The 21,697-nt window shown below is 38.7% G+C and overlaps 1 protein-coding gene across 2 annotated transcripts in view; it reads right to left on the bottom strand.

Moving 5' to 3' along the window:
* Positions 1-780: 780 nt before the first annotated feature.
* Positions 781-21,697, bottom strand: part of AAGAB (alpha and gamma adaptin binding protein) — a 59,988-nt gene continuing 39,071 nt past the window's right edge. For both annotated transcript variants that reach the window (XM_008016144.3, XM_008016145.3), the window contains exons 6-10: positions 9,138-9,220; positions 8,241-8,337; positions 3,630-3,734; positions 3,307-3,356; positions 781-2,658 (exon numbers count right to left, since the gene is read on the bottom strand). In XM_008016144.3, coding sequence (XP_008014335.3) covers positions 2,581-2,658; positions 3,307-3,356; positions 3,630-3,734; positions 8,241-8,337; positions 9,138-9,220 — 413 coding nt within the window. In that variant the 3' untranslated portion in view covers positions 781-2,580. The remainder of the gene's footprint in view (positions 2,659-3,306; positions 3,357-3,629; positions 3,735-8,240; positions 8,338-9,137; positions 9,221-21,697) is intronic.

Genomic DNA, 21,697 nt, shown 5'->3' on the forward strand with positions numbered 1-21,697 from the left:
TGACATGCTCTATGGTCCTTGAACCACATCCCATATTACTCAACCATCTAAGTCTAGCTTCCCTGAATCTCTAGCTTCTCTGAATTAGACGTGGCCAAGTTCTATAAATAGAGAGCAAGCAAACTGGTTCTGTCAATCTTCTCATACTCTGGCAGGATGGCATATTTTAAAATTATAAAAATATCTATGTCTTCATCACTCTAAAATTATTACATAACACATGATTTTCTCAGGGGAAAAATGTTTATTCTTGTCTTTCCTTACCTTCCAGCACTTATGTATGGATCTTCAAACTTTGTGATCATATTCATCCAACACAAACCATACTTTACAACCAAAACTAAGGGCCTACTATGTGCCAAACCCTATGTTATGCAAATGAAGAAATGTTTAAGGAAAAAACAACCAAAAACCAAGTCTCTTATTTTAAATTCCAGCTGGCAATTCTGTAACAACTTGTGGTAGCGTGAACATAGGTCACTGTAGATAGACTGCAGCTATTACTGTAGTGTTAGCTCATGATCACTATTCTAACATGGGCTTTTAGTAGATTTCACTAGAGACCTTCATCCCATATGTCCCTAGAAGAGGCCAATATCCCTACATAGCTGAGGTCTTAAAAACATGACATTACATATGCAGGGTAAATTCCAAAATAGTGAGCTTGACAAACTCTTCCACTATTCACTATATATGTCTAATCCAATGAAGGATATAGGGCTTCCCTCGCTCATACCCCCTAAAAAAAAACCAAAATCATAATAATAGACATTAGCAGAGTTTATAAATAAATCACATTTTAATCATCTGGCTTTGTTTAAGCTACCAAATCAAATTCACAGATTTTTCTAGTCTGGTCTGTTTTTTCTAACCAGATGGCCTAGTATATTTTCTAAAGCCTTCCATCTCTTAAGGAAAACATGTTTCACCTTTTTTTTTTGCAACCCCAGAGCCAACTTCCCTAACGCAATCACCTCAAAGAAACACTGATGGGCTGGTGGTGAACCACAGACTCAAAGTCCTTCAGAACAGTAAAACGAAAAAAAAAGGAAGGAACAAAAGGTCACTAAGCAATGTCCAGTGTTCCCTGGAAAGCCTTTTCCTGAATGCTTCAGTCACTGAGCTGTCTCCTCCCTGTGGTCACTCCTGCTGGCCCCTGTAGCATTCCATTCCTTCTGCCATCTGTTTCAGGTTCTGCAGTGCTTATAAGGTGGTGTCTGGAGGGGTGTGAGCCTTATTTCTTTCTGCTCCTAACCCAACCTGTTTCTTTCATGTGGTGTAAATGGTTCTAGGGCCCACCTAGGCCAGAACCGGTTCTCAGCTGGTGTGTGGGCACCTTCCATCCACTGTACTATGTGCCAGTTCAGAGCCACAGCAATAATGATCACAGTGAGGGCTAATGATATGCATTACAAAGTCTACAAAAACAAATAAGGATTTTTATTTGCTGTACTTTCCACTCTTCCTTTAAAAACTTGCCATTTACTTATCAGTTCCTTTGGGGCTGACCCACTCACTCAAGACAAAGGATAAAGAACGAAAGATAGTCACCCAAGGTTCGAGGCTTGGAAGGGCAGAGAGGAGCTATGAACCTCGGAAGTCAAACAAGGTGCTCAGGAATTCACTGCCCAACATTTCGCTTCCCCACCCACCCCTTAGTGTTCCCCCTTTGGCAATCATCTCTCTTTGGCTGTAAAGAGAAAAAGGGGGAAATGTGCCTTGTTTTGTGGGTATAAAGTATGACAACACAGCCCTGGCATCTCCAGCAGTAGGGGAGAACTCTAACTAAGGCAGAAGAGTTTCTTCACGAAAATCACAGTATATGATCACATACGGTCTCCATGGCCCATACAAGGACTCCTTAAGGTTCTCTCTAACATACAACCTATCTCCCACAACTCACTAGAGAGGTTTTATTCCCACTGGAATAGAAATCCTTTGCCTCATTTATTACAGTCTAAAAACCCACACTGGCTTTTTGATTCTTTCTAGCATGAGCTCAGACACTATACTTCAAAAGAATGCCCAGAGGCATTTTCTTAGGTAGAGACTAAGCTGTGGGCTAAGACTTTGGCCCCACATAGCTCACATCAATTCTGCAGATGCCTCCTTTCCTCCCAATAAAAGCATCATAGCTCAGAGCTACAAGCTCCTCGAACGGAGAAACCCAAATCACCCAGGAAAGTTGACACAACTCCTGATGTGCAGTATCAAGTGTGAATGCTGGAAATGCTACTTAAAAGGTTGACCAGGAATGGCCTGGAGGTTGTCTTCAACTTAAGTAAATCACACAGACCTCTGAGATTTATCCTACCCTCATTCCTAGAACAACAAAAAAAACGTATATTTAAGAAATCCTCACTCATTACTATCACTGTATTCCTCGTTCTCTTACAATATACAGAGGAAAAAAGGATTTCTCCTTAACCTTCTACTAAAAACTAAAATTAAGGGGACCCTATAAACAAGTCAGGCAACCAACATGATAATGGCAATTTTGGCAAAATATGACTGGGCTGAGTAGAGAGATATCTCAGAGACAGCTAGCATCTTTGTTAGTCAAACCCTAGTATGAATAATTTAGTGCTCTTCATCAGATGAAAGGCCTTCAATTTCATCTCTGTCTCCCCCGATTGCCATCCAGAATGCTTTGGCCACCTGTGGAGAGAAGCATACAACAAATGTTAGGCAACAGCTACATTTCAGCTTGTTTCATATGTTATGCCTTGAACTGACTGAGACCTACAATACTGCACTTTGCCCTCCAGTCCTCTGGCAACACATATCAAAACCCTTGAATACCATTTGATCCATGATCGCCACATCTAGAAATTTATACCAATGATATATTTAGAGTTGTATACAAAGATGATGTGTAAGGATATGCACAGCTTCATTATTTATAGAAGCAAAAAATGCACATGACCTAAATGTCCAAAAGGGAACAGGATAAATTATGACACATTCATATCAGGGAACACCATCAACCATCCAAGTTTCCTGCCAATAACATGTGTTGGTAATAATATAACAAAACAACTAAGAGTTTTCTGGCCCAATAGTTAGAAAGGCAAACATTGTGAGTCTCAATGAAGGTTCCATGTCACTCACCATAGAGGTGAAAAATCTTGGTTTGAATGCAGCAACTATACTATTACTGTATAAATATTTAATTAGTTCGAAGTTAATATTCAATGAAAAGCTCACACTAAGACGCTTCAGAAATACACAAGTGTGATATATAATTATAATAATAGCACTAGACCTTTTATAGGTACTCACTAAATACCCGGCTGATTGTCTCACCTTTTCTGCATGCACCTTTCTTTGCTCGTGAGGAAGCGTCGCAGCCTTGTCTAGGGGGAAAATGCATCTTAAGAAATTTGTCTAATAGCACAGGACACGTAACACGTTGAAAGAAACAGAAGAAGGCAAAAGCAGGAAAAGTAAAAGGAAAGAGAATGAAGATGGAAATTTTTTTTTACCAAGTCCCACGAGTAGCTAAGTTTCTCAAGACAGCTGAGACCAGAACAAGGAATCCAATCCAGCAGTGAACAAAATAAAATGCTACTACATAAAACAGACAAGCATCAATACGGGAACATATGAGACACAATGGATCCGATTACCTTTCATTTCCTTTAACTTTGAAAAGAGTCTTTCAAAATTCTCCACATCTCCTCCTCCAGTAGTAAGACTGGCTAGTTCTTGAATATCCAGATCTAACATGGGATCTGAAATAGGGATTTGTCACATTATCTGTCACGTTATTTGCATATGTGCTACACTGAGAGAATCCTAAGGCAAATGATAACCTTGATGAAGTCACCAATGATCGAAGGCCCAGTGTATACCACCTTTACAGTTCATGGTGCCTCGCCCTGCTTGGCTGCTAGTGGGCCCTCACAAAGAGTAACTATTTTATCCTCACAACATTGACATGAGGTAAGGAGTACTATTTCCATTCTAAAGATAAGAAAACCACAGCTTAGAGTTGAAGTGACTTGCCGAGGTCACAGCTAGTAAGTGGATCCAGACACAGGGGTTACCAACTCCAAAAGCATACTCACTCCACTGAGGTACATTGATTCACCAATAAATGTTTATACCATATTTTACTGTACAACAAATATTTTCACATCTATTATTGATAACAACTATAAAAGGTGATTGGAACAGATAACATTATCTGAGAATAACAGAAAATGATATGGAAAAAAAAACCCTGTATCTAAAAATGAACTCATCTAAAATTACAGCTATTCAGAGGTAGAGCTGATTTAAATTCACATTTCCTTACTACAAATCTTTTACGGTTTCTACCTTGGCACACTGCTTCTTTATTAAAGTTTGTTTTTAATCAGAAATTTAACTACTTCTCCTTTCCAGGCCCACTACCTTCAGAATGTCTTCCCTGCCCATCCCAGTTTCACAGGTCTCCTTCCTTAGAATTCTTTCTACATTTACTGTTTCGAGAACTGTCTTAGCACTTGCATATATTACCTTTTATTCTAACATTTCTCCACCACTACTTTAATAAATACTACTACCATAAGAGAGAGAGTTTGCTTTGGATCTGTACCACTGAATGCCTTAACTTACATGGTTCCATTTCATCTTTGCAACAGCCCTATGAGGAAAGATTTGTCACCGTTATTTTACAGAAGAGGAAACTAACACCAACAGAGGTTAATTTACTCAAGGTCAGGCCATTACTAGTAATAAAGCCATGATTTGAACCCAGCAGGGTTCCAATTACAGGACTCCAATGCCTATGACCTTAATCACTACATTATAGGTCCTACTTCTATATTTTTAGACTAAGCTCCGAAGATAGGATGACTTATAATTATTTGCATCTATCACAATGCCACATAGACAATTTGGTGTTCAAAATGTATTCTGGTTAATATATTTGCTTTTGTTGAATGGACATGTTGTGTAGGAAGTTAGTATATAGGGCTGAAGATAAAAGTTTGTGATTTATCTGTGTATACATAGTAATTGAGCTGTTAATGTAGACAGAATCACTCCATGCCTAAATATAGATTTGGAAGAGTTTAAATGGAGCAATGAAGAATGTCAATATTTAAAGGCTGAGAAAAGGAGGGTATCTACCAAAGAAAGAGAAGGAATAATCAGAGAAGTAGGAAGAAAACCAGGTGACATCGTGTTGGGTGAGGCACGGGAAGATAATGTTTCAAAGAGGAATTGATCTGTAACACTGAATGCCGCCACAAGGTCAAGATGAGGACTGGAAAATATCTACCCAATTCAGTGGCATGGAGTTCATTGTTGGCCTTTGCACAGAGCTGCTGTAGTGGCATACCAGGGGCAAAAGACAGACAGGAGTGAGGTGAGGGGCAAATGGGAGGTAAGGAATAGAAATAAGTTTAGTAAAGAGATAAGGTGGAAGACGTGGGATTGAGGAAGTGTTTGGTTTTTATTGATTTGGTTTTGCCTTAAATTTTTTTCTGAATTTATTGTTTAAAAAAAAACTTGCAAAAATAGTATACAGAGTTCCTATATACTCCTCACCCACTTTCCCCTAGTGTTAACATCTTATATGACCATGGTACAATTATAAAAATCAAGAAGTTAATATTGGTATAATGTCATTAACCACACCATAGGCTTTATCAGTTTTTCCACTAATATCCTTTTTCTGTTCCAAGATCTACATGGAATTTAGTTGTCAAATCTCCTTAGTCTTTTCCAATTTGTGACAGTTCTTCAGTCTTTCATTGTCTTTCATGACTTTAACACTTGTATGGTCAGTTACTTGTATAATGTCCCTTAACCGGGTTTATCAGATATTTTCTTATTATTAGATTGCAGTTATGCATTTTTGGTGAGAATACCTTCTCACTGCATCCTATAAGGAGGGCTATTATGTCAATATGTCCTATTACCAGTGATGTTAATAATTAAATTACTTCATTACATAATTAAAGTGGCTGGTATCTGATGAGTTTCTCCAGTATAAAGTTACTATTTTCCCCTTTGTAATAAATAAATATCTTGAGAGAGATACTTTTAGACTATGCAGATATACTTCTCCTCAAACTTTCACCACTAATTTTAACATCCATCAGTGGATCTTGCCTGCTACAACTATTACTGTGTTTTGTGCCTAATGATGGCTTTCTACTTTCTTCATTCCTTCTGTATTTATTACTTGGGATTCTTCTGTAAGGAGATGCTGTCCTTTCTTTCTCATTTGTTTATTCAATTATTTATTTATATTAGTATGAACTCATGGATAGTTAGCTTATTCTACGGCTTATAACGCAATACTATATTAAACTACTTTGCTGGTCAAATTGTTCCAGATTTAGCCACTGGAAGCTCTTTTAGATTGGTCCCTAAGCCCTTTCAACATGTCCCCACTCTTTTTTGAGAATTTTCTTAATTTCTGGTACCATGAGATGCTCCAGGGTCATCCTGTATTTTTCTTGCCCAAGTCCAGGAATCAACCACTTCTCCAAGAAGCCCTACTTCCTTTTATTGGAGAATGGTATTTAGAAAGCAAGATCTGGCCAGGCGCAGTAGCTCACGCCTATAATCCAAGCACTTTGGGAGGCCGAATATGGTGGATCACCTGAGGTCGGGAGTTTGAGACCAGCCTGACCAACATGGAGAAACCCCACCTCTACTAAAAACAAAACAAAACAAAACAAAACAAAAAATTAGCCAGGCGTGGTGGCACACGCCTGTAATCCCAGCTACTTGGGAGGCTGAGGCAGGAGAATCGCTTGAACCCAGGAAACAGAGGTTGCAGTGAGCTGAGATCGTGCCACCGCACTCCAACCTGGGCAACAAGAGTGAAACTCTGTCTCAAACAAAAACAAAAATACAACAACACACACACAATAAAAGAAAGCAAAATCTGAGTGCTAAGTGTGTCCACTGCTATGGCAATATTGTTGCTTCTGGGCCTCTCAGTGGACAGAACTAGGAAATACATGTGTGTATACTAATACACACATACACACACATCTGTATTTATTTTCTAACTGTAAGTACATTTTTAAAACCATGAGTTCATACTGATACACTAGATTCCAATGCAGTACTAAAGGGTCCATCTCGGCCTTCCCTTTTCCTTATTGGTAACCTTTTTCCTCTGGCAGTAAGAAACCTAGCTCTCACTATCTATATTTTCTTGTTTTCTATATGTTGGTATATGTGTGGTGTATAAAATATCTATATAAAAAATTTCAGAATTACTCAGCCATACCCCAATAAGAAACAAATTTACTAAGTAGAGTTCAGTATTTGTGTTCAGTTCTTTTTGTTTTTAGTCTTATGGTATCTAGTCCAATTACTGTTTTCTACAGTTACTTAGGTTTAGTGCTTGAAGTCCCCACCCACTTCAGTGTGATTACTAGTTTGTTTTAACGGCAGAGACTTAGGCAGGTTTAAAAGCCAATGGGAAGGATTCAGTTGAGAGGATAAGGTTGAATAAACTGGAGAGAAAAAAATATATACATGATTTTTTCTTCCTCATACGTTTCTATAATCAATCACTTGAGTTTTCTACATGAATTATCTTATAATAAGAAAAAAGAGTTTTAAAAATTTATTACTGCACATGAGCCCTCTGTAGCATAAAGATAAAGTAGGAGTATCAGTAGTTCCCCAGCAAAAGAAGATTTATAGTTATTGTCAAGTTAAGTTCCTTGGTTTTCTGGCTTTTGGACGGCATATTGGATTCCAGTTTCAGCTCCAGGCCCTTCTTGCTAGATGTCCTTGGACAAGTTATTAAACTTCTCTGGGCTTTAGCTTCATCTCCATAAAATAACTTCTCTGCAAAACTTCATTACCAAATGAGAAAGGGGATATAAAAGAACTTTAAAAGGATGTGGAAGGGCTTATAAATACAAAGTTGTATTATTCTTGTCACCATCAATTCTGACTACTGTTAAATATTATGAAAAAACTATATGATACAGAGCTAGCTGTTTCACCACCTGGTTCTGTCTGCCTTGGCTACGATGATCTGAATCAAGATCCTGCTAGGAGAATTAAAGAAAAAATGGTGCTCACATATTTGTTATGTATTTATTCTTCTTCCTTTTTCTGATAGCCACTGGCAAGGCTCACATTCATGTGTGGTACACTACCACTTTTTTTCCCTTCTCTGTGTTTCAAGTCAATTTCTCCCTCAATGATTTCTGCCCAGATACCTATTCCAAGTTGCACAAAGCTCTCTCTTGGCAGCCAAAGGAGGAACTTACCCACAATGCTATCAACCTGGGCATCTGTTGTATTAGATGCACCACTCCGATGATCAGAGAGGGATTCAGTCCTATCTGCTGCTGGCAAATGGGGTTGCTGTTGAGGAAAATACACATAAGCAACAATTTAATAGACTATTTCAGAACTAAATCCAAAAAAGCTCACACTTTCAGTCCTTGGTTGGCTTGAGAAAAGAGTAACAGGAACTGGAGGCAAAGAAAGAAGAGCAAGATCACATTAAAAAAATAAAAGGCTAAAAATTCACTAACCCAGGAGTACTTTCCCCCAAGGAAGAACTAGAAAGTGTTGATTTTGCTTTAGACTACTAAAACATGTTTTTTGTTTGTCTCATTTAAGATCCATGTTATATTCAAAATGTGAAAATGTAACACAATCGTAACACAAATAGCTCAGAGGCTGTTGAAAAAGATCCCTGGAAAGACAGTGTGGCACTGTATGATTTGCTCTTGGCTCCAGCTGCTGACCAAGGTAAAGTTGGAACAAAGTTCTTACGGACGCAGGGTTGAAACTGGACTACAAGCTCACTGAGGACAGGGACCTTGCCTCAGATTTGCCAAGGTCTTTTACACAGGAAGTACTAAAAAAGCACCATCAAATTTACTTTCTATTTAAAGATCTGAAGGCATATTAATGCCTCAGAGAAATCCTAGCATATTTTAGAAAGCGGCCTAGTAAAAATAAAACCAAAGCTGTAAACATCTTGAAAGGGCTTACTGCATTAGCAAGGGCTGTTTTAGGCTTTCCTTTCGTCTATTTTTAACATTCTCCGTCACCTTTTAAATGGAAAGGAAAACAATGGTGAACGTGTAAAGATTCACAATGACAAGGAGAAATTAAAGCCAAAGAAGGAAAAAAGATCCAAGAAGAACGTTTACCTCTGGGTGACAGGGATCTGCTGACCCAATGCTATGGTTTGTTCCAGTCAATGAGTTGAGAAGGCTAAAGCCTTGGTTCCTATCTAAAAAGGAAAAACACAATCACTGAAATTAGTCATTTACATTTTAAACTGTTCAAATGACTAGGATGATGAAACAAACGCTACTTATTTGTTTTCAAAGTTCTAACTACATATATGTATTTTTTTGAGACAGGGTCTCACTCTGTCACCCAGGCTAGAGTACAGTGGCACAATCACAGTTCAATGCAACCCTGAACTCCTGGGCTCAAGTGATCCTCCTTCCTCAGCCTCCTGAGTAGGTGGGACTACAGGTGCCTGCCACTGTATCTGGCTATTTTTTTTTTTTTTTAATTGTTTCTTGTTTTTTGTAGAGACAGGGTCTCATTATGTTGCCCAGGCTGGTCTTGAACTCCTGGCCTCAAGCCATCTCCTGAATCAGCTTCCCAAAGTGCCAAGATTACAGGCTTGAGCCACACCCCTGGCCCTGAATACACTTTTTTAAAGTACATTTTTAAAAAAAATCACAGACTATTAGTCCAGGTGGAAAATAATAGCAGGGCCATTATAGACGAACAAAAAGCCAGTGGTTCTATTTGCAAAGATTAATAGCACTAATGCTTTAATAGCCACTATGAACTAATATTCCATTGTTTTAAATAATCAAAAACATTTAAAAAATCAACAAAGGCATTCATATCAGGTGAAAAGGAATATGAATGCTTTTTGAAAAAAGCTCTAGGGCTGGGAGCAGTGGCTCACACCTGTAATCCCAGCACTTAGGGAGGCCGAGGCGGGCGGATCACAAGCTCAGGAGTTCAAGACCAGTCTGACCAACATGGTGAAGCCTCGTCTCTACTAAAAATACAAAAAATTAGCTGGGCATGGTGGTGGGTGCCTGTAATCTCAGCTACTCGGGAGGCTGAGGCAGGAGAATCGCTTGAATCCGGGAGGCGGAGGCTCCAGTGACCTGAGATTGCACCACTGCACTCCAGGCTAGGCAACAGTGCGAGACTCTGTCTCAAAAAAAAAGAAAAAGAAAAAAGCTCTAATTTAGATATGAATGAAGCAACTGCAGTCAAGGCTCCCAGTATGCTGTTTGTATTTACAATAGAGGACAAATCTGGAGCAAAACATCTCGCACTGTTCAGAGTACAAGGGCCAGCCTTGATCCAGCAGTGTTCCCCAGAATGACCTGGAACACCTTATTAAAACTATCCTAGTGTTCAAGGACTCTATCTGAGATTCACTGAGTCAGCATCATTAGGATAGAGATCATGGAATCTCAACTTTTAGCAAGTACTCCAGGAGGGTCTTATGAACACAGTAGTTCAAAAAACACTGCCTTAGAGTAGAACATGAGACTATAATCCAAGAGTAACAGTACAGAAGGCAAAGACTTTCTCTCTCAAAAAGACAACTTTCTCCCACCTTGCCTTTCCTCTCCCTATCTCTTCCCTGACCTACTCTCATCTCTCTTTCTCTAAACCATCTATAAATTCCCTACAGCCTTTCCCCTGCCAGATAGTTGGTCATATAGAGATATTCAAAGAGAGAAACTTTGCAGTGTCCTTCCTTCTTCCTTTCACTTGGGAAGATCTGCTTTTTAAACTGGGATGAAGCCTCAAATGTGGCCTGCTAGGCTGTAGCCTACAGATTTCTGGAGCTTGACTCTCGCCACGGAGGCAGTCATATGCAGCTATCAATCCAGTACCTCTGCATTAAAAGCTACCTTGGTCTGGGCAAAACTAAGAGGCTGCTGCTGCCCTACTGCTTTTCATTCTGTACAACCTCAACAGTGGCAGCATGGTCAGAGGTTCATGTGTACTCCTGGAGCCCCCCTTATCTCCTCACCCAAAGGCCTGGGGTCTAATCCAAAGACAGGGGCTAAGGTTTCAGCAGGGTAGGACATGTAGGCTCAGAGGCCCAAGAGAAGCAGATCCATGCAGTGTCCTGCGATGACAGTTTCAGAGCCTAAGGATGTTTATTCAAACATCAGCATGGTTCTTTCTTTTGGCCAACGTGTTGTTGATTTTAAAGTAGCTGTATATAGTTATGTAATACTCAGACATGGATTTTACCTGTCATGAAGATATACATGTGTGCTCTTATAATATACTTTAAGCTATTTGTACAAAAGGCAGTATCTGAGTAATAAACTACTTCTGTAAGAGAGTCCTCACTTCTATTACTGGAAATAACTTGGACCTTGGGTAATTTTCCAATTCAATTCATAAATCTCTCCATATTCTAATTCCACAGCTTATATTTTTCCTCTGTTAGGCAACCCCTAAACTTGGCAGGCCAGACTGCAACTCAAAGAATAACGCAATACAATGTCAGTTTATGCATGTTATGAAACCAAAGCAGTCTATTTGAAATGCCTCATTCCTTACTGTGGCTGCCTGTAAGGAGAACTGGGATGGACAGGAGTTAGGAGTAGGAGCTAGACTCATCACTATATACTGTAAACCTTTCATTTTTGTTACATGTTCGTGTATTATTTACCCATTCAAAGAGATTTTTTGAAATTTTTTTTTTTTTTTTTTTTTGAGACGGAGTCTGGTTCTGTGGCCCAGGCTGGAGTGCAGTGGCGTGATCTCGGCTCACTGCAAGCTCCGCCTCCCAGGTTCACGCCATTCTCCTGACTCAGCCTCCTGAGTAGCTGGGACTACAGGCGCCTGCCATTACGCCCAGCTAATTTTTCTATTTTTAGTAGAGTCGGGGTTTCACTGTGTTAGCCAGGACGATCTCGATCTCCTGACCTTGTGATCCGCCCGCCTCAGCCTCCCAAAGTGCTGGGATTACAGGCATGAGCCGCCATGCCCGGCCGATGTTTTGAAATTTAATAATTTTATGCTGTGTATTTATCACAATTAAAAACTTTGAAAAAAAATTAATGCCCAATTAGAATGGATAAAATTATGAAAAAGTCAAAATAGTAGGAAGAAAACTGGACTAGTGGTCAGAAAACCCGTCTTTCATTCCTGGCTCTGTCTACCTGTGTGACCTTAGACTAATTAATCAGGTTCACAATTGACTAAGAGTTTACAATCAGGTTTCAGGCTAATTATAATAAGCTAGAAGGACTTTTACTGATATTATAAACAATGAAGAATTTAGTCAACTAACAAGAGAGTTCATTATGTTCCGCTGCTTATATTTTAAGGAACTTAGAAACATACAAATTGACACAATGAGAAAAACAATTCATTTTTGTTTATCCAAAGTAGACTGCTCGCATATTAACACTGCTCAAAAAACTCAGATGATGTTTTATATACCTATGGCTTTTTTAAAAATTCTGTTCTGCCTGGTTCAATGTTTATTAAAATTCCATCCACATGCACTCACTGTACAACAATTCTTCTCATAGAAAAGAATTACATAAATCTTTTCTTGCTTGCTAGATTTTTCTCCCCAGGATTCAGGGCATGGAAATGTCATCCCTATTAAGAAGGATTTATTCCTTTAGCAGGTAGTTGTTGAAACTGGCTCTAGCATCTACGGTTTTATTGATGCCACAAAACTCTAGACTAGGAAGGAATAAATAAATTCATCTCCTCAGCTGATTCTTATGGAACTTCAGGGCTGCAGAAAGGGGAAGCTGTTAAGTGATGTAAAATAAATTATTCTGTAAGGCACAATAAGTATATTAAACTCTGATTCAGTTTTAGTAGTCTAGTAAGTTGGACACCAGCGGATGCATGGATAAAAATGAAAATATCATGAAAAAATCTGGCAGTGCTGGTCATTAGCACAGATTCTTCCAGAAAGTGTAAGAAACAAAACTATAGCCTCTAGAATAAAGATTTTAAATGGGAAATTCTTAAGCCTGGGGATGATTTTTTTTTAACAATAAGAAGTTAAAAAACTTGAAATATATGAAATTATTTGGCCACCTCTTTACAAATCTAAGGGCACACTGTTATTTTAGAAGCATAAAATGCATTTCTCATAGCAATTTTGACTTACATGAAACATTTAAATAATTCAAAACCTAGGTAAAGGGGGAAATTTCAGTTTGGGGGAAGGGGAAAAGTCGCTTTTTAAAAAGTATTTTTTTCCTTTTAATTTTTCTGATCTTTTCCCTTCTCCATTATTTATCAAGGTAATATGACAAGCATATGAATTTGGAAATAAGGCATGGATGTGAATCCTACTTCTACTATTTACTGTGTGGTTTTACACAAGCTATACCTTCTCTGAACCTCAGTTTCTACATTTACACAGTGGGTATAACAATATTTACATTGCAAAGTTTTCCTAAGGGTTAGTAGTAGATAACATTTATCAAGTGCTAAATATGTGCAAGGTAATATTTTAGGTACTTATAACGCTTCTTTAATCCTCACAACAATCAAAGCATGCCTTCTACAAACAATAGAAATAAATATATGTCTTCTTTATTGTATTATCCTCTTTTACAGAAGATTTATTTCATTATCCTCTTTTACAGAACAAACTGTAACTCAGAGAGATTAGGTAACTTATCCAAAGTCACATAGCTGGAACCAGAACTTGAAATCTAGGACTCTCTGATTCTAAAGTCTATACTCTTTCCATGAAGGCCAGAGGTCTTGATAACATGTAAAGAGTTGAGACATGGACAATGTTTTGATGCACAACTACTGGCTTACTGGATATGATACAAACTTGGGTGAAGTGCAAAAAGATGATGTTTCATTCATATATAGTTCTCTTTTGTCAGTAATCCTTCATTAAGTCCCTGGTTTAGACTGTGATTTTCACTGAAGTAAGGTGAATAACTCAGGACTGAATAATTAATCATGTGCCACTTACTAACGGTTCACAGCCCAGCCCTATAACTCCTTGAGGTACTGGTCACATAAAACAAATGGTAGTCTCTTCACTGTCCCTCAAGCACATGTAGACCAGGGGTTTTGAATCTCAGTATTACTGACATTTCCAGCTGGAGAATTCTTTGGTGTGCGGGTAGGTGGGAAAGAGGGGTGCCCTGTGCATCCCCTGCCTCTACCCACCAGATGCCTATAAGACTGCTAAATGTCCCCTGAGGGGCAAAATCACTTCCAATTGAGAACTACTGACACAGGTCTAATTAGAACAGGACAATTCTGGCTAAAATCCTCAGGTTTTTAAGTCCTTACTTTTAAGTAAGGAATATAACAAAGATTTTCAATGAAAAAAGAGAAAAAAAAACATTAAAAAGACTCAATCATTCTCTCTTGTCAGCACGGAAAATATCCTCCCCCTACTCTGAGAAACTTCTCTAGATGACTTCAGCCACTAATTACTTCTCCCTCTGTGCCATTTGTCCTTGTTGTCCTTACTATTCAACTGGCCCTTCAGAGAACATGCTAGTATTACTACTCATCTCGAGTCAAAATGCCATCCTCAACTATACTATAAACTCCTTGCAGACATAGACAATCGCTAATGGTTCTACACAGCACAGCCTCCAGCATAGTGCTAAGTATACAGGAGACAGGTTGAAATATCCACTGAATGCCTAATAGAACTTTCAGGCAGGGGCTGCAAGCACTAGCTATGTAAGTTAGTTTTTATTCTAAATGTTTACATACGACTCAAATATTAAGAATTTCCATGACCACACCCCCCAACATGCCTAACAGACGACCTCCTAGATATTTTGTGTTCATATTTCAATTTTTATTTCCTTAATGTAGCAATTATTTGGCATCATCTTAAGAAATTTTTTCCATATTTAAAGTTGTCTTTATATCCCCTTCCCTGCATAAAATGTTTTTCCTTTATTATAAACACATTCTTTTCCATCTGAGTGATAAGCATGACCAAACTTACTAAAACTAAGATATTTCAATTCGCATAGATAAGTTGTACCTATTTTTGAATGATATTCTTCAATCAAACCACACTGTTTGAATAAAAAATTGTTTTAAGAAGGAAATGATTTCACTAGCATCAGAGAAATAAACTTACACTTTGATATCACAATCCACTTCTTGGCAAATTGAAGTAAAATGTTTTTTGAAATCATAAAATAATTAGAAGAATCAATTTATTCTTTTTCACTAAACTACTGCTTGAAAAGGGCAAACTTTGAAATCCATTATTAAAAATAGTACTTATTAAAGAAACAGGCCTAAGCACCGTACCTGGTTCTACCACCTGGCTTTAGATTCAGGAAAGTGAATCCGCTCTCCTATGATACCTGGGACACCTGCTCACATGTCAAGAACATATAATGAACATGACCAGAAAGTAATAATACTATTTTTTTCTCTTTTTCCGGATTATAAATAATATATTCACTGTAGAAAATTTGGAAAAAAGAGAAAAGTACGAAGAAGAAAATTAGGCTGGGTGCAGTGGCTCACACCTGTAATCCCAGCACTTTGGGAGGCTGAGGCGGGAAGATCATGAGGCCAAGAGCTGGCCAGCCTGGCCAACGTGGTAAAACCTTGTCTCTATTAAAAATACAAAAATTAGCTGGGCATGGTGGCGTGTGCCTGTAGTCCCAGCTACAGGGGAGGCTGAGGCAGGAGAATTGCTTGAACCCAGGAGGCGGAGGTTGCAGTGAGCTGAGATCATGCCACTGCACTCCAGCCTGTGCGACAGAGCAAGACTCCGTCTTGGAAAAAAAAAAAAAAAGAATAAAATTAAATCACCAAAGATACCAATTAATACTCTGGTATTATGTCTTTCTAGTTGTTGTTTTTTTCCTATGCACACATACACATAAATCTTAATAAACTGAACTAAACATCAGAGTGAGTACTATCCTCTCCAGAGTTGTAAAGGAAAGCTTTATTCTGATTCCAATAATAGTTCCATTGTAAAGTCCTATCTCCAGAACTTGAAGGACACTCTTGAAAATCCTAAAAGGAATGTTCAGAATCAAGTCAAAAATCATTCAGAACCAGTACAAGACTTTACCATGAAAAAAAAATAAAGAAAGATGACTTAAGTGGTTCATACCCAGGTCTAAAAATAATTCCAACGAAAGTACTAAAAATGTTTTTGCAAGATCGCAGCAGAAGAGCAGTGCCTCCAGGGTAACTAATTTGAAGAGATTTCCCATGATTCATTTGCTTACAGTTAATTTTAAGGGCACACTTTTAAAACAAAGTCTCACCATTTTACTCATACACTTATTCCTTCTTATTTTTTATTTTCTCTTCCCCTTTTTCTCTTACAAGACAATCTCCTCCATCAAATTATGCCTTCTATACACACACACCCCCACATACACAGATAGAAATCAACACATACTTATTTAATTTTTGACCACAACATTCACATTTAGACAACAGTCAGAGAGTATCCATTTTTTTGGTTCCACAATATTAGGTGCTGGATTAAAAAGAGAAGCAACTAAGTCTGAATCAAGGAACTCAATTTCATAGAAAGTAAAATTAATATAATTCTACATTATCCTAGAGTTCTACCATCCTAGAGGTTAGGAAACGGGTCCAGAGACATGAAGCCATTTTCCAAGACTAATGTCTTTCACGGGTAAAGACAGACCTGACTAGAACTGTCTTCATTAACCATTCTCCTCTAACTGATTTTATATTGTTTTATTTTCTGTAACATTAGAGTCAAATTTGTATTTAATCATCATTTACTTTAGAAAAACAATTTTATTTAAGGCATTAGCCATCTGCTTTCTCAGGAGAACAGCCCAGGTACCACAGATAGACCTTGTGTTTAGGTACACATTTCTTTTTTTATTTTTTTGAGATGGCGTCTCACTCTGTCACCAGGCTGGAGTGCAGTGGCACAATCTCGGCTCACTGCAACCTCCACCTCGCGGGTTCAAGCGATTCTCCTGCCTCAGCCTCCTGAGTACCTGAGACTACAGGTGTACGCCACCACACCCAGCTGATTTTTGTATTTTTAGTAGAGATGGGGTTTCACCATGTTGGCCAGGCTGGTCTCAAACTCCTGACCTCGTGATCCACCTGCCTTGGCCTCCCAAAGTGCTGAGATTACAGACGTGAGCCACCACACCCAGCAGGTACACATTTCTTAACCACTGCTCTGTACAGCAGCTGCAAATGATTCCTTGAATTGGAATCTGGGATTTCTGCCATGGAATCTTGTTACAAGTAAATTTAGGGGGATACACGTTAATAAATGATCAATTCTTTCCATTTATAATGGGAAAACAGAAAATACGACTGAAAGAATTGCTGTTTCTACTATTAAAATTCCACTAATCCTCCTCCACCTGCATTACTGGGGATTAAACTATAATAGATAGATTGAAAGTAAACTCTCAGGGCTTTTGAAATCCAGTCTCTACAATTACTGCTTACCAATGGGGGATCAAAGTCACAACTCTGTAACATTTGTTTCATCTAATCCCTCTTTCACTGATTAGAAACAGTAAAAGATTATGGCATTTCTCTTCCTTGCTGTCTCCTCCATGGTGGTAATTGTTAAAAGACCCACTGAATACTCAAGAGTTACCAGCGCGGACTAAACTCCACACAGCACTTTTTAGTGCTCAGGTGATAAAGCTGGGGCAGGGTCTTAGTGGTAATATTAAACTGACACTTTAAACAAGGTCACTGTACATAATACTACCCTCTCATGTGAAACAGTGACAATCCGGGCGCGGTGGCTCAAGCCTGTAATCCCAGCACTTTGGGAGGCCGAGACGGGCGGATCACGAGGTCAGAAGATCGAGACCATCCTGGCTAACACAGTGAGACCCCGTCTCTACTAAAACTACAAAAAAAAAAAACTAGCCGGGCGAGGTGGTGGGCGCCTGTAGTCCCAGCTACTCGGGGGGCTGAGGCAGGAGAATGGCGTGAACCCGGGAGGCGGAGCTTGCAGTGAGCTGAGATCCGGCCACTGCACTCCAACCTGGGCGACAGAGCGAGACTCCGTCTCAAAAAAAAAAAAAAAAAAAAAAACAAACGGTGACAATCTAGTCTAAAACAAACAAACAAACAAAAAACAACTCATCAGGCATCTACTTACCATCTTCTTTTCCTTGCCCTTAAAACCAACTCTTACTTACTAGGTGCCTCTCAATTTAAGACACAGTACTGAGCATGATGCCTAGATCATCTAGGTTCGCAATTAGGTTATCTGATGTACCAGACAAATTGAAAGAGAAGACATCTCACTGGAGACCATAGAGGGGGTGTGGCAGGAGCAACCAACTTTTAAAAACTTGTCACATTTGGCAAAAAGCACTGACCCACAGTTTCTCCTTTCATGATGACAATAAAGGGACATTATCAAATTATAAATGACAGGTCCAAATGGTTGATTTCCACAGCCACAAACCAGACCCTGATATGACTGTGGGTAAGTCGACTAAGCAGCTGAGATTTTATCTACATCCCTTTCCTTGAGCTACAGCCAAACTTTGAGGTTAAGGAATTTTAAGAAAAGACAGTATAGACAATGAAAATTTCTATGACTGTAGATATCTAAAAGGCGCCACCCAAATGTAAAGGCAGTACTAACTACTTCATTTCCTGGCCCATGAGAAGTCGTACCTTTAACGCACAGCGGAAACTCTGACTTCCCTAAAAGTTTGACCATCACAATGAATCTAATGGTATCTGGGAATTTCCTCTAGGGTAGAGCTTAGCACATGCAACCAGATCCTTCAGCTCAGTGTTTCTCAACCGTTTTCAGTACGGCCGCCTCACCAGGAGCCTTTTAAGACATTTTCCCCCTAATTTTGACACACCCTCCCACTGAAATATTAATACCACAGATATACTGTATATGTGTTTCTGTGTTGCACATTTATTTGTGCCTTATACATAAAAAGAGTAAAGATTTTTTGCCCCTCAAGAATTAATGTTCACCCCTTTGGAGCAATAATGCCCCTGTTTCTTATGCATGCCTTGCACCATTCACAACAGCAAAGATGGGGAATCAATCCAGGTACCTATCAACGGTGGATTAGACAAAGAAAATGTGGTACATGTACAACATGGAATACTACATAGCCATAAAAGAGAACAAAATCATATCCTTTACAGCAGCATGGGTGCAGCTGGAGGCCATTATCCTAAGTGAATGAAGGCAGGAGCAGAAAACCAAACACTCTATGTTCTCACAAGTGGGAGCTAAATACTGAGTGCACATGGACAAAAAGATGGGAACAGTAAACACTGAGACTTCAAAGTGGGAGGGAGTGAGGCAGGGACTGAAATACTACCTATTGGGCAATGGAATAATTAGAATTCCTGTACATGTACCTCCGATTCTAAAATAAAAAATAAAAAATTTTTAAAATGCATGCTTTGGCTTAATGAAACAAGACACTGGTGGAGCCAAGAATATAAAACTAAGTTCTGAGTTAATATAGAAGCTATGTCTATCCACATGAAGAAATGCTCATCATCACTGGCCATCAGAGAAATGCAAATCAAAACCACAGTGAGATACCATCTCACACCAGTTAGAATGGTGATCATTAAAAAGTCAGGAAACAACAGGTGCTGGAGAGGATGTGGACAAATAGGAACACTTTTACACTGTTGGTGGGACTGTAAACTAGTTCAACCATTGTGGAAGACAGTGTGGCGATTCCTCAAGGATCTAGAACTAGAAATACCATTTGACCCAGCCATCCCATTACTGGGTATATACCCAAAGGATTATAAATCATGCTGCTATAAAGACACATGCACATGTATGTTTATTGCAGCACTATTCACAACAGCAAAGACTTGGAACCAACCCAAATGCCCATCAATGATAGAATGGATTAAGAAAATGTGGCACATACACACTATGGAATACTATGCAGCCATAAAAAAGGATGAGTTCATGTCCTTTATAGGGACATGGATGAAGCTGGAAACCATCATTCTCAGCAAACTATCGCAAGGACAGAAAACCAAACACCGCATGTTCTCACTCATAGGTGGGAATTGAATAATGAGAACACTTGGACACAGGAAGGAGAACATCACACACTGGGGCCTGTCATGTGGTGGGGGTAGCAGGGAGGGATAGCATTAGGAGATATACCTAATGTAAATGACGAGTTAATGGGTGCAGCACACCAACATGGCACATGTATACATATGTAACAAAACTGCATGTTGTGCACATGTACCCCAGAACTTAAAGCGTAATGATAGAAAGAAAGAAAGAAAGAGAGAGAGAGAGAAAGAAAGAAAGAAAGAAGAAAAGAAAAGAAAAGAAAAGAAAAGAAAAGAAAAGAAAAGAAAAGAAAGGGAAGTTATGTCTATCAGGAAAATTTACAAATCTCTTTCTAGAATAATAATTAGCCTATAACTATAGTACTGTAATTTAACCTGTTTGCCCTTAAATCTCATATTAAGTAACAAAAAGCTATTAACAGCACCTACTATGTACAAATAAGAATTATAATTCAAACCGAAGAGAATAACCTGTTGTGACTCCAAGTAAAATAATTAAAAATAAATATAAACTATCTTTCATTTATAAGGAATGCATGAGTATTAAATTAACTATCCTTAGCTGTACTTTGGATTAAGTGCAAACACCGTGGGATAAAGCATCTCCATCATTCCAGATGGCCTAAATTATTTAAAAGGATATATTTAAAAGAAATAAGCCAAAAAGCCCAAAATCTCAGCTATCATCATCATTTCCACACAGTCTCATTAAAATCTTACTCATGTCAGAGAGCACCTAGGCTAAGGGGAGTTTTGTAGCCAATGAACTCATCTGGCTTGGCCAGTGATTTCCCACCCAACCTAACGTAAATTATTGAACTACTCTGTGCTCATTTCTCCAACTGCCCAGTAATATAAACCAACACACTGTCATGGAAAAACATGTAACACTCTTAATCAGGAGACCTGTCGTGGTCTCACGTTGGCTACAAACTCACTGTGTGAATATGAGCATGTTACCTCTCCTCTTTGGGTCCTGTTTTTCCCCACCTGTAAAAGGAAGAAGCCATACCAGATGCATGCATGGAGATTGTATGTTCTAAATGTTTTCATCAGGCTAACTGACATACACTATCATGCCAAACAAAACAATGCTCCTTATTAAGTTTCATAAAACACAAGAACATGTAATCTGGGTGAACCTAACTAGTAGAGGACCTAGTAAAAATACTGCATAGATAAATACTGGGAAGAAAAATATGATTGCTTTTCAAAATAACAGACTCAAAAGTTTAGGCCAAGTACTTTTCAATTTGAATTAGGTACAATTGTCATTAATGAGAATTCACTGTAGGCTTATTGAATCATATCTACTTTTTGCCTAGACCATCTCTTAATATGAAGTACTCCATAGATTACTGCCTGCTATGTTCAGTAAGGCCTTCATTTTAAGATTTAGGGAATGTCTCTGAGTTACAGCAATCTGGAATTTGGGAAATCAGGTCCATATCTGTCTTATACATACCCTGTAATACAGATTCCAATTAAATCTCTTCTCAGCTCTGGTTTGTCCACACTTATTTATTATATTAGACAATTTCTATTGTTCCCATCCCCTTGGTCATTTCAGTCTCCCTGAGCTAAATCTTTTCCAATTCTGCTGGAACTTTCTTCACCTCCTACTAGGGAGACTAGGAAAAAGAGTCATCAA

The sequence above is a fragment of the Chlorocebus sabaeus genome, chromosome 26 (genome assembly GCF_047675955.1).
Source record: "Chlorocebus sabaeus isolate Y175 chromosome 26, mChlSab1.0.hap1, whole genome shotgun sequence".
Taxonomy (NCBI): Eukaryota; Metazoa; Chordata; class Mammalia; order Primates; family Cercopithecidae; genus Chlorocebus; species Chlorocebus sabaeus.